Below are 15,977 nucleotides of genomic sequence, written 5' to 3'. Positions count from 1 at the left end.
GAGGCAGACAGAGGCAGCAGAGTGATGCGATGACACTAACATTTGGATGGAGGCAGTGCAGAGCAGGTGCGAGAGGGAAAACGAGGGGCCGTGCGGTACGCCACCATCCTCATAAACGCGGCGTGGGGGCAGGGCAGTACGACGTGGTTGCATGTATGCATGCACTTGCTTGCTTGCTGAGTGCACTTGCGTCCTGTGCAGGTACTGCTGCCGGGTAAGAGCTGCTAATACTCGTTGTTTGCTCTGAAATGATGCGACGGAAAGCAAGGCAGAGAGCAGAGAAAAGAAAGAACGAGGAGTAGTCTCTTTGTTTTATAGTTATCGTCATAACGTGTGTGATATATATATATATATAGAGAGAGAGCAATTATCCTATAGCTGGCCGCAGAATAAGTTATTCTGTGGCCACTTTGAGTTGTGATAATTACTATACTAATTTAAGAGATTATGATAACTCCTTACTAAGTGGTTTACTATAACGTTATGGTAAATATCCCCATATGTTATAGTAACACAACTATCGTAAATATGTATTGACATTATCATAAATTAATATATAAAATTATCTTAAATGGAGGTGACTATAGAATAATTTATTTTGTAGCTGGCTACTGAATATACTTTCCCTATATATATATATATATATATATATATATATATATATATATATATATATATATATATATATATATATATATATATAACGGTTTACTAATTTAGATAATTTGCAACGTCTAGGCACAGAAAAATTTCAACAAAGCTCAAATTTAAATTTGATTCAAAAGCTATATATATATATATATATATATATATATATATATATCGTTCTATTTATTAATGGATTTTATTTTATTTATAAAAGTTGTTGTTCATGCTTAATCTAATAGGATAATACGTCCGCTAGCATCGTCGTTCCACATTCCTAAATATCTTTATGCACTGAATAATTTTACTTGGACGTTTATTCGAATCCACAAAACTGGGTCACCGGATTTACTTATCACATCAAGTACATTTTAAATCCAAAAATTCCGAAAAAATCGGTTTTGAAAATTTTACTTAGGCCTAAATCGTAGTGCTAAACGAGCTCAGTAACACCAGATGATGCTACATTTACTATCTATCAGTGCTTGCTCTATTGTCCACGTACGAGCACGGCCAGTGACTCGCGCGCATGGGCGCGCGCAAATCACTAGTGAACAAACTACGCCCTATTTGCTTGGCTTATAAATCATACTTTTTTCAGACAACGAATATTATTTTTCTCTCACAATAAATCAGCCAACATTACTTTCAGTTATGACTTATCAACCAACGAACAGGACACTAGGTAGCGGCGTTACATCTTTCCAACCAAGGGATCCAGGACAGATATCCAGTACTTGTATTCCAGAGGAGAACCCGAATCGTTGATTGGTATGCCATTCACAAAGAAGTAGGGTGTCCCGGTCACACCTCGTGCACAGCCGTTCTACATGAACAAAAAAAAAGAGAAAAAACATTACACCAAGCTAAAACAATGTGACCTTATTTAATTTGTTTTCTTATGCTTTGCAAAAGTATAAATGTATATACTATCTATACCACAGCGACGGTAGTCATTTTTCTCACCTTGAAAGATATCCTTGTGGCCATATCAGATTGTGAATCGTTAAAACCTGCTGTGTATGCCGCCAAATTAGTTTCACCCATGATTGGCGCGACAAGGTTCTTGGTTATTTCGTTAACTACAGTAGCTCTTGATTTCTGGTACGTTGGCAGATTATAGTAACCTTCCTGCAAATTGATTGATTGCATGATGCAACTGTTATTCATCAAGGATTGTGAGAATACTGCAGGCAATTTTAAATAAATTTCAGTATATATGTTTGGGAGTGAAAACAACACATCTATGTTTATAAGGTCCGCACTTATTAACTTATTTTTCAGTTTAAGTTAGAAAAATGATTACATATCTTAGCAGAATACACGTTTAAGGCCGACGTAATATCATGATCTTTTAACTCTCTTCGTTCCAAATTATACATTATTTTTTGCCTTTATATAAGTATAGCTTTGCTATGCACGTATATATATCTAAATATCTACGTCATATCTATAGATACATAGAAAAACTACTCCGTATATATCTAGAAAAAAATAAAATAATCAATGATTTGAAATAGAGCAGTAGAAGTTATTATGTGTTCATGCATCGATGACTATACTGAGTTAGAGACACAACCTGGTCCTTGAAGAATTTCTCGAGCAGAGGGTACACGAACGACGGATTTAGCTTGTTCACGGCATGAATTGACCGGCACGCAATGAAGGCATAGCTGTGGTAACTGCACATTTAACACAGTCAATTTTTAGTTTTTTTTTTTTTTGGTAAAGCTCAACGCTCAAATTTTGAATGCAACATCTATTAGTATTTTTGCATTATTTATGCTCTTCTAATGTATGTTTATGCTACCTTCCATCTTGGCCTATTGGGACAAACAAAACATAATTGTGCTATTTGTTTGCTAGCACTTCTAAATCTCGTTGGAAAAACAACTTATACTTGTAGTCAAAATCGATTTCTACTAGCAGTCCAGTCAGCTGCGAGTGCAATGCAAAATCACCAGTAGAAATCCATTTCGAAAGCAGTGTGAGAAAATAGGGAAAATAACTGTTTGCGCCAACGCCGTGCCACCGAAGAACTTAGTGGTCACGCTCGCACGTCAGAATTCAGGCTCCTTCACATGAGGCATTTTTACCATTTCACTATATTTTTTTTCTAGCAACATAAGAACCATACTTCTGAACTTTTTGTAGACTATTTTACAGGGGCGAATCCAGCCATGAAGTTGACCGGGATAATCACATTTATACAGTGGAGTCATCGTCATTGATGGATTATGATAAACAGTAATTCTCCACTAATTTTGCCGAAGTCATCGGGGTCAGACGACCCCGGTAACATAGGCTAGATTCACCCCTGCTATTTTAAGTGGCAGTTTGTTAAGTAACCTCCTCTAAAATCCATTTCCTAAAATTGTAGTTTTTATTTTAAAAATATATCTAAGAATGTCTATGTAATATTTGGCCAACTACAAAGTTGTATATTTTGTTCAGCTCTACAATTGTGATATAAGTTTCATATGAAAAAGTTATTAATTTTATATAGAAATGGATCTATACATTAGGCGGTTGCTTAAGAGAATCCTAACTAGAAATGAATTTATAGCAGTGGTTTTCTTAAGTAGCCACTGTTAATATGCATTTCTGCATGCGGATACTTAAGCATTAGAAACAATTTCTAGTGGCGATTATTGGCCATGGCCCCACCTAGCTTACAGCATAGGCAGAATCAATCATTAATCGATGAAAAATTATAAGGGTCCAAGTCAAATGCTTTTTGTGGTAGTGTATATTTATATTTGTATACTGTTTGGATTTCAAATGAAAACGTGACAAAAGTAGCTATTATTAGTTGGGATGATTATAATTTGTGGTGGCCTGGAAATGAAAGTAAGATAAGCAAATCATGGAATCTCTTGTTAGGTGAAGGATGCTTTCTCTCTGTTTTTTTTAATAAAGTGTATTCTGTTCACAAAAGCAAAATCACTTACTCTCTCATTTTCTTTGTGCCTATAATAATGACATTGGGCCTGGTGAAGTGACCCATACCAAGAAGCCCAAAAGAACGTTATGTTGTGGGGCGTTTATTTTTCAATTTCTTATCAGCAAGTCGCACTTCCTAACTGCCAACTTTGCTGTTTGATAAATTAGATGAATCACATATTTTTTCATTACCTTTTTTATGACAGAAATTCTATGGTGAGGGCGTCCGTCAAGGCATATCCGTCGGGATGGCCCGTTCTAGGGCCTATGCAGCCATCGGGCCCAACAGGTCTACTTCGCTCCACCTTAAGTGTTTCACAGTTTCTCCAAAAGACAATGACATTTCCTTTCCCCACTTGACACATGCGACCGCTGCGCCGCTCGCCTTCTCCGGCCTCCACGGCCTTCTCTAGCGTGGGCGCGCCGCACCCGGCCCCCATCCCGTGCTCCTCCGCACCCCGCGCCGTGCCCCAATCCACCTCGTGCCGTCGCGGCCATCGCTTGCACCGTGGCCGACAGAAGACACCGTGGCATGAAGGGGAGACCCGCACCTGTGTCCGAGTGTACGTTGGCCAGCTCTCAACGTCCCCCTGACCAGAGCTTGCTGGCTATCGTAGTTCCCTACTAGGTAGGCCGTGGTCGTCGTCAACGCTGTCTTTCAGGAGTTTCTGATTTATGTTTCAAATGTTTTATCTGAATGTTGCAAAAGTAGATCTGGGATGTTGCAATTATAATATGCATGTTGCAAGCCTATGTTTCAAGTGTTTTAGGTGTTTTCAGACGTATGTTTCAAGTGTTCCTTCTGGATATTGCATATGTTGCTATGGCTCTACTCGCATGTTTCAAGCGTGTGTTTCAAGTGTTTCATACTTATATTGCAAGCGTTTCATCTGGATATAGCATATGTTGCTATACCTATACACGCATGTTTTAAGTGCTTTATCTGTTTCAGACGTATGTTGCAAATATTTCATCTGTATATTTCAAAAGTTGATCGGGGTGTTGCACGGCGCTGGTGACTGACGGAGGGCGGCCTGCCGTAGCCACTATTGTTGTTGTTGGGGCATAATTGTGGGTCAACCCCCGTGGGTTCCCAGTCTAGGCGCGGGGGTGTGGTCCTGCGACGGACATGGGCGCTGGCGCTGGTGGGATGTGGATGCGACGTGGGTTCCCCGAGCGGGCGCGGGGTGGGCGTGGGGGCGCGGTCCTGTGATGGATGTGGGCGCAGGTGCTGGCGCAGGGCGGGATGCGGAGCAGGGGCGTGGGGAGGGATGCGGACGTGTGGTGTGGGATGGGATGTGGGCAGGGGAGCTGCGTTCGGACCCGACATCCATCTAGACGTTCTGGCGCTACCCCTTTCTTTTTTATGAATGTCTAGGTAGAAATAGCCGAATAGGTGTATGTGTCTTCTTTAACGGCAAATATCGCTTTGGAGAACTCCCTTCTCTTGGCGTCTGTTGCAGCGTGTCGAGTGGCCCTTGTCTTTGCAGTGGAAAGCTAGTGGGTTACTTTGGTTGCTGTCAGTACGTGAATTGGTGTTGTGTTTATGTGCTGCATATGTTTTTTTATTTCACTTTATCTATTAACATATAGAAAATACTTGGCTCAAAAAATATATAGACAAGACAGTTAACTCGCCGGCTTATATTCAAAAAATATACAACCAAGTCAGTCTACGGGGACAGAGACTTGCTGGGAGCCAATTCAAGCGTCACCAGACTGAGGGCAAATAAGTCTTTTAGTTTCTTAGAGAAACTGACATGGTCTGACGAGTCAACTATGCTTCGTTGATTGGATGGAATCAAGAAAGCAGACATGAGGCAAGATAAATGGCTACAAAAGATAAGTCACAATGTTTATCCATAATGAATGGCTCCATATGGTGTTAAAAGTACTCCCTTTCATGCTTTTCAGCCATAAATACTTGACAGCATTGACTTTCTATTGTTTATGAGTTTTTCTATTTTATTATCTACTATTTTTATTATTAGAATATGCATATAATATCTATTCCCTCCTCTATAAAAAGTAGATCATTTTAATTTTCTTAAGTAAAGTTCTAGAATTTTAACCAGGGTTAACCATAAAATTATTTTTTTATCAAGTCTACTATAAAATATGTCTTGATAGTGTATTATTATATGGTATTGTAGATGCTAAATTTAAAAATTCAGAAATTTTTTTATCATATGATCAAACAAAAATGACATATTTTGGAACGTAATAGCATACATGAGATCAAGAACCAAGAAATCTTCAAACATATATAAATTTTAGGTTCCAAAACTAAGTAGTCTAAAAACTATTTACTGTCAAGGTTCCATAGTTTGATCACATTAATTTGGCCAAAACGTAAGCCTGTGACTAGAGATCCAGTACTTTATGTCGGGGGTGTACCTTTCATGCAGAAGATGAGCACTTCTCCGACAAATATAATTGATTATTACGTTTTCTACCGAAAATATACGGTGAAAACCATGTATATCTTCAGTAGGAATAAGAAAACAAATTTAAAAACATATTTCTATAACTCAATTTTTTTTAAATCGGTACATTCATATATGTACTCAACCAAAAAGGTTGATATTCAAAATAATTTTTGAAAATTTTGATATGGAAATGAAAAAATTCATGTGTTTACACACAGTAGACAAAAATGTAGAATTTTTATCTTGTAGTGCACGTACAAGTGGAATTTATCATTTTTGTATGATTTTTTTCAAAAAGAGGTTTGAATCCTAACTTTTGCATGTGACTACATATATGGATGAACTATATATGTGTCAACTTTAAAAAATTTCAAGTTAGAAAAGTGTAACTTTAAAAGTAAATTTTATATTTCCACTGAAGATATATATGAATTTTTTTCCCGTTTTCTAAGTATGCACGCATAGACAAAACATAAAAGCATTAGGATATGATACACAAGTACTTCTCTACAAATCTATATGTATGTGCCCGTGTTCGTAGATATGAGTGTGTATGTATATATGAGTGTATGTATCAGTACTGTGATAAAAAAAAAAGAAACATAACCGTCGTGCAAACAAACCTGAATAGTGCAACAATCATTAATAGTTTAGTGGTCAGTGATATGTTTCGGAACTGTGGTTAGCTCTCTGCGCACTATCTGAAAGGAGTTCTATTTAAAAGTACGCAAAACATCAAACAATACCTGCACAGCCATGAATGAGTAAATTTCAAGAAAGGAAAGGAAAAGAGAAAAGCAACGACGACAGGAATCAAGTTGCATCACTCACGGCAGCGGGAAGAGGTGAACGACGACGGACACACGCGAGCTATAGTGCTCGACGACCTTCTTCAGCGCCGGCCAGGCGTCGCGGCTGTCGGGGCACACGGGGTCCAAGAACGCCTCCACCACCACCGTCTCGCCCCACAACGGCGGCTTCCCGCCGTACACGAACCCGTCTATCCTCGCCGGGATCGGGACCTGAGCGCGGCAGCCGCCCCAGCAGGCACTGCACCCGACGATGATCACCACCAGTGGCAGAAGTGAGACGCGGTGGCTGCTAACCTCCATTTCAGCTAGCTTCGTTTCTTTACTTCTCTGTAAGCTGCTTGGCCTCTTGAGTTAATTTATATAACGCTAACTGGAATCTCTTGAGGCTAGAGCATCATCAGGCACAGAAACGAGTGAAGCTGAGCTGCGAGGCACTTCGCCGAAAGTGAAGTGGGTGATGACGGCTACCTCTCAACGACTTCATGGGCATATGTGGATGTATCCTGATCCTGGTGGAGAAGTTGCTTGCCTGGGCCGGCACAGCTGATGACGTCATAAGGATGTTAACATGATGGAATGGTCAAGCCGAATTAGACTATGTACATAGTATGCATGAATGATTTCGCGTGTGATGTAGTATAATTCTCGTGAGCTTGATTTTTAATTTCTTGATAGATTCAAATTAAATGATTTTGGATAATTTGTGATTTTTACATATGTCACTACGGGAAATAGGGTCTTTGCCGAGTGTAACTTTCTTTGCCGAGGGCTAAAAGTCGGGCACTCGACAAAGAGCTATTTTGCCGAGTGACGCACTCGGCAACGATATACACTCAGGCACTCGGCAAAGGCCCTTTTTGCCGAGTGTCAGGCCCTCGGCAAACCCTAGCGCTCGGCAAAAAGCGGCATCAGGTAACGGCCGCCGCCTGCCATCCAGGTTTGCCGAGTGCTAGCGGGTAGGCACTCGGCAAACCACTTCTTTGCCGAGTGCCGGACCCTGACACTCAGCAAAGAATAACGGCAAACTATTTTTTTTCACTTTTGAACTCCAAAAATTTTCTCGAGTACTCCTACAGTACATGAAACTCCATGTCGAAATTTGGTACATTTCCCGAACTGTTTGCTATATTTAGTTAATTTATTTCATTTAATTGAATTTTTTCGGAAAATGCAAATTTGAACTGCACGTGCATCGAATAATAGAATTTAATGATTTAAAAAATGATATTCATGGTATTGAGTGTAGTGTGAGGCCGTATCCAGGAACGGACCTGAAATTTTGAACATCTTGTTCATGAAACATGACCACGAACTTGTGAACGAATTATTTTTAAATTCTATAAAATGCAAACGAAGTCCGAAAATCATGAAACTTGTCGAGATGTCATGATATCGTATGTGGAGGATGTGATAAAAATTTGAGAAGGTTTGGTGCATGTTATCACGAACAATGCTTACAAACTAGGACATCTCCACATGTTTTGAATACCTCACCGTGCAGGGGAGGTTCTGCCGAAATTTTGACGCTCAATTATGCCTGATTTCTAATCATCTTGCTATCTTTCTCGCAGTCGGAGGCACACGGTGTCCAGCAATGCTCCGACTTCCGGGCATGATGTATGTTCCACAAGGGCAAGGCGATGTCTGGCGTCTCCTACAACCCGGAGGACCCGCCTAAGGCGTACACCAACCCGAGCGTCCACACTCGCATCAGTGAGTACACGTCGGCGGCAAGGTCGGTCCATGGGCCAGAGTACGACCTGAGCACCGAGGACTTTGATGCAGAGATCGTCATGAGGGTGGGTGGAGGCAAGAAGCATGGGCGGTACTGGCTTGGTGACGGCGTCATCGACTCGACCTCTACTCCCAGATCCGAGCACGGAGCACGAGCGCAAGCCCGGCCATACGGCCACGGCCAAGCGCTTCACAACAATGGGTCGACGCACTCGAGGTTATTCCTATTTTACTTGTCGTACATTAATCTTTACATACCTTAATTAGCTTTGCATTACTGAAATATTGGAGTGAAATATTGTAGGCCCGGCTAGAAGAAGAAGCAAGGCAACGTTAGGACCTGGCGACCCAGCTGCAGTCCGAGCGGGCCGCGCGAGAGGCCCTAGGCGCAGAGGATGGCGGAAATGATGCAGTTCATGTAGACTCTTGGGCAACATAGGGTTCTAGCTGTGCCACCTGGGCTGTTCGCTCCACCTCCGACTCCTGTAGCTGCAGCTACTCCTATGAGTTTTCGCTTGTGCTTTGCTTGTATGACCTAGATTAACTATCCAAGTAATCTTGTCTAACGCATGCAATCTCTTCTCCTTTGTGCAGCCTCAGTCGGAGGGTTTAAATAATCCAGCTCATGCGCCTCCGACTGATCCAGCTTTTCCTTCACCAGGCACTCGGTTTTCACATTGGTGATGAGTAGCATTAGTTGTATTTGCATTTGTTGTTCACTTGGATGATGGATTTCTGATATACTTGTTATGCACTAGTGGTATATTTGGATAACTGTGATATATGTGATAGATATTTGGATTGATGTATGTGATATATGTGATAGATTGTGATGAATGTGATGGATGTGATAAATATGTGATGTATGTTTGGATAGAAGTGAGATATATGTGATAATTTGTGTTTGTCGTGATGGAATGTAAAAAATGAAAAAAAAACTGGTTTTGGTTAGTTTGCCGAGTGCAATGGTCACTGCACTATACAAAGCTGAAAAAAGGGGCGCCAACCTGTTCCCAGCTTTGCCAAGTGCCATGACCAAGGCACTCGGCAAAGAATTGTTTTAAAAAAAATAAAAATCTTTGCCGAGTGCCACCCATCTGGCACTCGGCAAAGAATTTTTTTTAAAAAAAAAACTTTGCCGAGAGCCACCCATCCGGCGCTCAGCAAAGAAATTAAAAAAAAACTTTGCCAAGTACCATCTCAGGCAGCGCTCGGCAAAGAATTAAAAAAAATAAAAATAAAAAACTTTGCCGAGTGCTAGCCCGGGCGGCGCTCGACAAAGAATTTTAAAAAAAAATGAAAAACTTTGCCGAGTGCCGTCCGGATTGGCACTAGGCAAAGCCGCCGTCACCGTTTCCTGCGCCGTGACAACTTGTTTTCTTTGCCGAGTGCTCTCTCGACACTCGGCAAAAGCTTTGCCGAGTGCCCGATAAATAGCTCTCAGCAAAGGCTGCTTTGCCGGCCATTTTTTTTCCGAGTGGCCTTTGCCGAGTGCGGCACTCGGCAAAGCCTTTGCCGAGTGTATTTAGGGCTTTGCCGAGTGCCGCAGGCACTCGGCAAAGCGCCTGAATCCAGTAGTGTATTGTAGATGAAATTCAGTGAAAGACTGTTACGAGCTCTTGTGTGTCCCATGTGTACATCTGTGTAGTTGAGCACGGAGATAAAACATTACTTGTATCTATTCAAAATTGGCAATTAAAAAAAATTGCACTATGCTTCAGATCATGATGAAATTGAAATTCCTATCTCTATCTATCCTACTTCCTATATTATTATTGTAATAGTTATTATTATTACTGATTTTATTATGGTTGGAATAAAGGAGGATAGTTGATGAGAAGAAATCAAGTGGCTAGAAATTAGAGGTACCAAAGGAAAAGTACTGGAAGGTACCAAATGAGTACCGAATTGGTGCGATCACTACACAAATTAGGGCCATTATCATCATTTTTTATAGTTTTTATTATGTAACTATGGGTAAACTAGTAAATTTACACTGTATGAATAATTGATAGAATAGAGAGTGTCCTTCTCTTCGTCTCCTTTTACCCCACCCCACCCCACCCCACCCCAACCTAACTCTCCATGACGAACACACACTGAGCACCACGTCCGCCTGGTCGCTACCACCGGAGATGAAGTCCACGCTGCAGTGGCCGTGCACCTTGGGTCATGATCCCATCCCACCCCTACTCTACATGACACATATTGCCCGAAGACGGGATCCGCCTCCACTGGCCTACCACCATGGAGATTTCGTAGAGATCCAGCACCATCGGTGCCCGTTGGCGTGAGGATGAAACCTAGCGTGAACAAGTGATGAAGGCGTCTATGGAGGTGGCGAGTTCCATGATGGCGATGCTTCAGTGCCTGGTGGTGTGTGGCTCTAACTCCAGCATGGGGAAGGAGTAGGACGATGATATGATCGACTTGTGTTCGAGCAACGGTGTGGAGAAGGAAGGAGAGCATGAGCTGCACTGGAGTCGGTGGGGACGTTGGACATACTGCAAGATTAGGCTAAGCTGACTAGGTGTGGTTCATCCGGCTCATCGAGTTGTTGGAGATCATATGACAATCATACCAATGATGATGCCAAGAAATTATATGATTTATTGCTACCCACCAAATGTGACGGCTGGATGCTACAGAGCAACAAGTTAAATCCTCATACCATAGAAGTGCGGAGTGGACTACGCAAAGGTTATCCCTCACTACTACAGATTGAGCAGCAACTATCGCCACTTTCACTGCCCTAGAAGACAGAAGCGATGGTGTGATACTTCCACCATTGGTTGGATCTATTTCGAGGCTTCATAAGCGATCAAAACGACAGTTGAAACTTCTAGCACCAACGTTAAACCATCAATGTGGCGGTGCTAGTGGGGTTGAATTTCATTGTTGTTTGGAAAGTCGAGATGACTGAGATACATGTTATGGCCATCCGCTCTGCACGACCGTTTGGTCTACCGATGGTAGATTCAGCGTGAGTGTTGAATGTCCCAACTTCCAACACCGTCTCAACACTTCTACTAAGAATCGTCGTATACCTCGTCCTCCCTGATGCGTATGCCTAGATCACGCATCTTAACTGCTCTCCTTTCTACTTCTCCATCTTGAAGGTTGGCCTATTTAAGACGGGTCTGGCTGCACCTCTTGGCCTCATTCCACATGCTCTTCCTCCTTCAATCTCTTTTAGAATATATACAATTTGACAAAGCTCTTGAGCCAACCATATTTTTTTCTTCATCGCCATGGCGCTCCTTGTCCAATTCCTCTGGCGATAGGAGCGGCGTTGGGATAAGGCATTCAAGATTGGGTACAACCTGCATCTAGGCACAGCGGGGGCTACTCAATCTAGGTGCTAGTGGAAGTTTTGTGATTAAGGGGGGTCGCTTATTTGGGCAAGCTAGGGGTACCGAATGCACTTTGGTATTTGTGGTTTGGCATTGCTGGGCTTCATCATTAGGGCTGCTAGGATGCCGATGGTGGCTCCTATGATGGCTCCAATGAGCACAGGGCTGCTAGAAAGGTGATGTATGTATGTACAGTTGCCACCTTTCTACCCTGTGTAGCCCTGCTGTTGCCGGTCATTAGTTCTGGCGCCCTGGTGATCCTCCTTCCTCTGGAGCCACAGCGCCGACGACGATTCTTCTCTTCCACACCTCTGCTTGCCTCTCTACCATGAGAGGTGCAGCAGGGAAGGCAAAGCACCTTACTAAGACGCTGGTGGAAGTTTTGCGAGGTGCTGCCTCATCCTTGCTCTCCTTGTCTGTGGCCTAGTAGGTCATCAGGGTGCTCAACAAGAGAGCACCTTGATGATCGCAGATCTTCTGTCAGTGTCATAGTATTTGCCTTGGCTACATAGACATGAGATAAAGCACCTCACTGAGATGGTGCTAGGATTCAAGCTTGCAAGGTGCTCCTTCTTCAAGATTGGGTGGTTTATATTCCATCTTGCAACTCTCATGGTTAAGAAGCAGATCTACATCCCTTGATCATGATGGTTAAGATAATTACATGTCTGCTACTCAGACTCCCTTCTTGTTAGCCACCTCCTTTGAGGCGGACTTCAGGATGCCCTGTTAGTTTTTCTAGGTTATCGGTGAGTAGGTGAAAAACTTAGGCATAATTGGGCACTTTCTCTCCTGTGGCCTGCTAACAGTGCTCAGACCGAGCTCGGTTAGCACAGCATTCATCCTCTAGTAACTCTTCTAGAAGAGGCTAAGCACCCACACATTGCCATATCCAAAGGATTGAACGGATCTTCATTAATGCCGTCTGGCATGGCTTCATCCTCTGATTCATCCATCTGTGTGCGCGCTTGACTTCTGGCATAGATTCCTCCTTCGTCTGTGCATGCTTAGCAAAAAGCTCATCCATTGCGATTGCTGAGGGTGTGAGGTGCAATTCAGTATCTGAGGGTGTGAGAAGGCAAGCATAGAGGTGGTTTGGATCCAACGACGTACGTAGGGGGACCGTACCTTATGCTAAATAGGCTAGCGGTTCATCACTTCATCTCCCCCAAACCACGTGGTTAGCGCTAGAGGGACCAAGCTGCATGGTCGAGTCAATTTTCTTTCGTTCAACTTCCAACACTTGTTCCATCACCACTACTTCCACCGGGGGAAACGTGCTCCACTGAGATCGTGGGAGACGTGGCATCGCCTTAAATCCTGCTCTCGCTCAGTGCGATCAAAGGGAATTCCAACGGGCACCTAGCTCGCTTATCATTCTATAATAGTGGAGGATAAGGTGGGGAAGTAGCTACATGATTCCTTTCTAAACTCGTTGCACTTACTTTCATTCTCGTTCTATCTTCTTTGTCTGATGCTTTGCCTCAACACCCCATCTTCCTAGATCACATCCAATGGTGAATCGAGGAATGAAGCTCCCAATGGAAGAGTCACCGGAGGTTGTCTTAGCTCATCCATGTATTCGTTTGATGCTGCAACAGGATGGGGAAGGTAGCTCAGCGCCGCCGCAACTAGAGCGCTAATCCTCGCTTCTGGCTAGCTCCTCCTTTGATGACTCCACAAGCGATGGGGCAGGATGATGTTCACACGTTGGTGGAGCAGCTAGATGTGGCCATCTCCACCCTCCATAAGGAGAGCCGAGAGGTAGACTGGCTATGCCTCTTCATTGCCTCCATAGAGTGGGAAATGGACATGGCGGAGCTTGCCGCACCGAGGCCCAAGCGCGCCTTGCTGGTAAGGCATTGGGCATGATATGATCTTGCTCTTTGACTTCATGTGTCATCGTGTCTTTAGTTGTAGCATTTTCTTGTCTCTTTTTCAGTCCTCTAGGAGCAGCTGATCACCATGTAGGGTGAGGCAACAAAGGCGATCTACCTTGGCCAAGTAGCCTGTCTCCTCCTAGATGGTGGTAGAGAGCAACAGGCTCTACTAGGACCTCCATGGTGCAGCAGGCAACAACGTCCATGTGCTTGCGCCTCCTGCACCTACAGGGATAGCCCTAGCAGACCACCTCCGCACCATGCCATCGTAGGTCATGGAGGTGTCCACCTACTGCATTCGCCTAGGAGCCGCTATTGGTATAAATTAATGCACATAGAATAATCCGCAGGCACACAGATATTATACCGTTGTAACACTTCACCAAGAGTAACCCAGTTTTATATCAAACCCAAAGGAACGTAGGTGAGAGTAACTAATTCTAACTTAACCCAACTTCATAATCAAGGCTAGATAATAGGAGCATAGAGGAGACTGCTAAGGTCTTCTAGTTCTAACTTCGATAAGCTTTGTCTCTATTATTCAATTCATAGGATATTACTAGAGAAAATACAGGCAGAGTATGTTTCCTATAGTAACAAAGTCCTATTAAGCCTACTAACGGGAGGTGGACTACAGAGGATTCAACGAGGCTATTAGAGTCACCCTTCGCGAGCTACCACTGATCCAGAAAATAGGGTTACATCCATGAGTAACCTGAGTCTAAGCACCATGCTTACACTATGAATACTACTTTAATCCAGGAGCTACAAGGATTAAAGTACTCAAAAGAGAGTCACAAACCTAAAGAATAATATGAACAAGATGCTTACTTGACTTAGAAGTCGATTACCAGAGAAATTTCAGAAGCAAGATCCAGAAGAACTTGATTCCGCTAGGTACAAGCCGTAGAGAGAGCACTGACAGGACTGAGACTCCTCCAAAACTCTTCCCTCCCAATCTATATCTCTATCTCTAATACAAGACTTGATCCTATCGAGGACTAATCTTCTCTAGATTGCTAGCCTTGATCCTGGTGGACATATTAATTAGGGTTTCTGGCTTCTTAGCTCTTAGGATCTAATGGGGCATGCCCTGAGTGGGGGTGCAGGCAGATATAAAGCCTAGAGCATCAATCCTTAGCCCTTGGATCAAACCAACTTGAAATAACAGGCTGAGTTGCATCCTTGGAGGTGGTGGAGAACTAACATAACAAAGAGGATGATAGGTGGGCCCATAGGAGCCGAGTAGCCTGGCAGTGCGGCTGGGCAGCCCCACATGTCAGTAGCAGAAAAGCAGGGATTTAGTCCCCAATGGCTACTTTCTCAGTGGGGCTTATAAATAGACCCCCAACCGACCATTTGAGGTATGTGGAGTTGAGGAAACATATCAAGGGTGTTGATACACCATTTTAGTGATCTCCACTTGTATAGTACTTAGTGATTCATTAGGGTGATTAGCGTAGGTGCTTTGCAAAGTGCTTAGGTTGATTAGACCACTGCTTATGCGCTTGCTCTAGGTTTAGGCCTAGTGTTTAGTGAGGTTTGCATACCTCTTACCACTTGGTGCTTGCATGCACCATTGTTGTACATTCGGAGGGGCTTGTAGTCTTGTGAGATCACACCAACCACATTTGTGGTGTGGCCGCCACCATGTACTAGAGGGAACAAGGCCCGTGGTGTTTTGGCTAGAAGCTTGATAGTGAAGACGGTGGAGAGCATCCAAGAGAGGCTTGCCAGAAGGCACGTTGGAGTCCCACTTACACATGGGGAAGGCCCTGAGGCTATCCATGGAGTTACCTGACTTGGAGCTTGGCCCTTGCTAGGGATTCCTTGTGAGGGGCTTCAACGAGGATTAGGGGGAAGCTTGTGCGCTTCTCGATACCTCAGTAAAAATATCAGAGTCATCGATGGGAGTTTGCATATATCTACCTTGCTCTTTAGCTTCCGCATTTACATTGATTGTATTACTCCTTTTGCAGTAGAGATAGCAACACACTAGCAAAACCATAGTTGCACATTTAGATAGTTTATCTTTTGCATAGGTTTTGCTAAGGTTAGAAAAAGAGGCCATAGTTTAGAGTTAGAATTTTAAGTTACCTAATTCACCCACCTCTTAGGCATCACTGGCCCCCTTCACTAAGCACATGATATCACACACTTTAACCTAACACTCGTGCCTTA

General features: G+C 43.1%; 1 protein-coding gene across 1 annotated transcript; it reads right to left on the bottom strand.

Annotated features, from left to right (window-relative positions):
* Positions 1–1,275: 1,275 nt before the first annotated feature.
* LOC136494546 (uncharacterized) lies at positions 1,276–7,274 on the bottom strand. Its single transcript, XM_066490696.1, has 4 exons — positions 6,849–7,274; positions 2,225–2,327; positions 1,612–1,776; positions 1,276–1,471 (listed from the first exon to the last, which is right to left on the bottom strand). Exons 1-4 carry the CDS (start codon positions 7,127–7,129, stop codon positions 1,340–1,342), a joined length of 681 nt encoding a protein of 226 aa, XP_066346793.1. The 5' UTR covers positions 7,130–7,274; the 3' UTR covers positions 1,276–1,339.
* Positions 7,275–15,977: the final 8,703 nt, after the last annotated feature.

Source organism: Miscanthus floridulus, chromosome 11, assembly GCF_019320115.1.
Source record: "Miscanthus floridulus cultivar M001 chromosome 11, ASM1932011v1, whole genome shotgun sequence".
Lineage (NCBI taxonomy): Eukaryota > Viridiplantae > Streptophyta > Magnoliopsida > Poales > Poaceae > Miscanthus > Miscanthus floridulus.
The sequence above is the reverse complement of the archived record's forward strand: the minus strand, read 5'-3'. Positions and strand labels throughout refer to the sequence as shown.

Coding starts and splice junctions, on each gene's coding strand:
- LOC136494546 (XM_066490696.1), bottom strand. CDS start 7,129: ATGGAGGTTAGCAGCCACCGCGTCTCACTTCTGCCACTGGTGGTGATC. Junction 1,777..2,224: donor AGAAATTCTTCAAGGACCAG/GTTGTGTCTCTA, acceptor ATCAATTTGCAG/GAAGGTTACTATAATCTGCC. Junction 1,472..1,611: donor CCACAAGGATATCTTTCAAG/GTGAGAAAAATG, acceptor TTGTTCATGTAG/AACGGCTGTGCACGAGGTGT.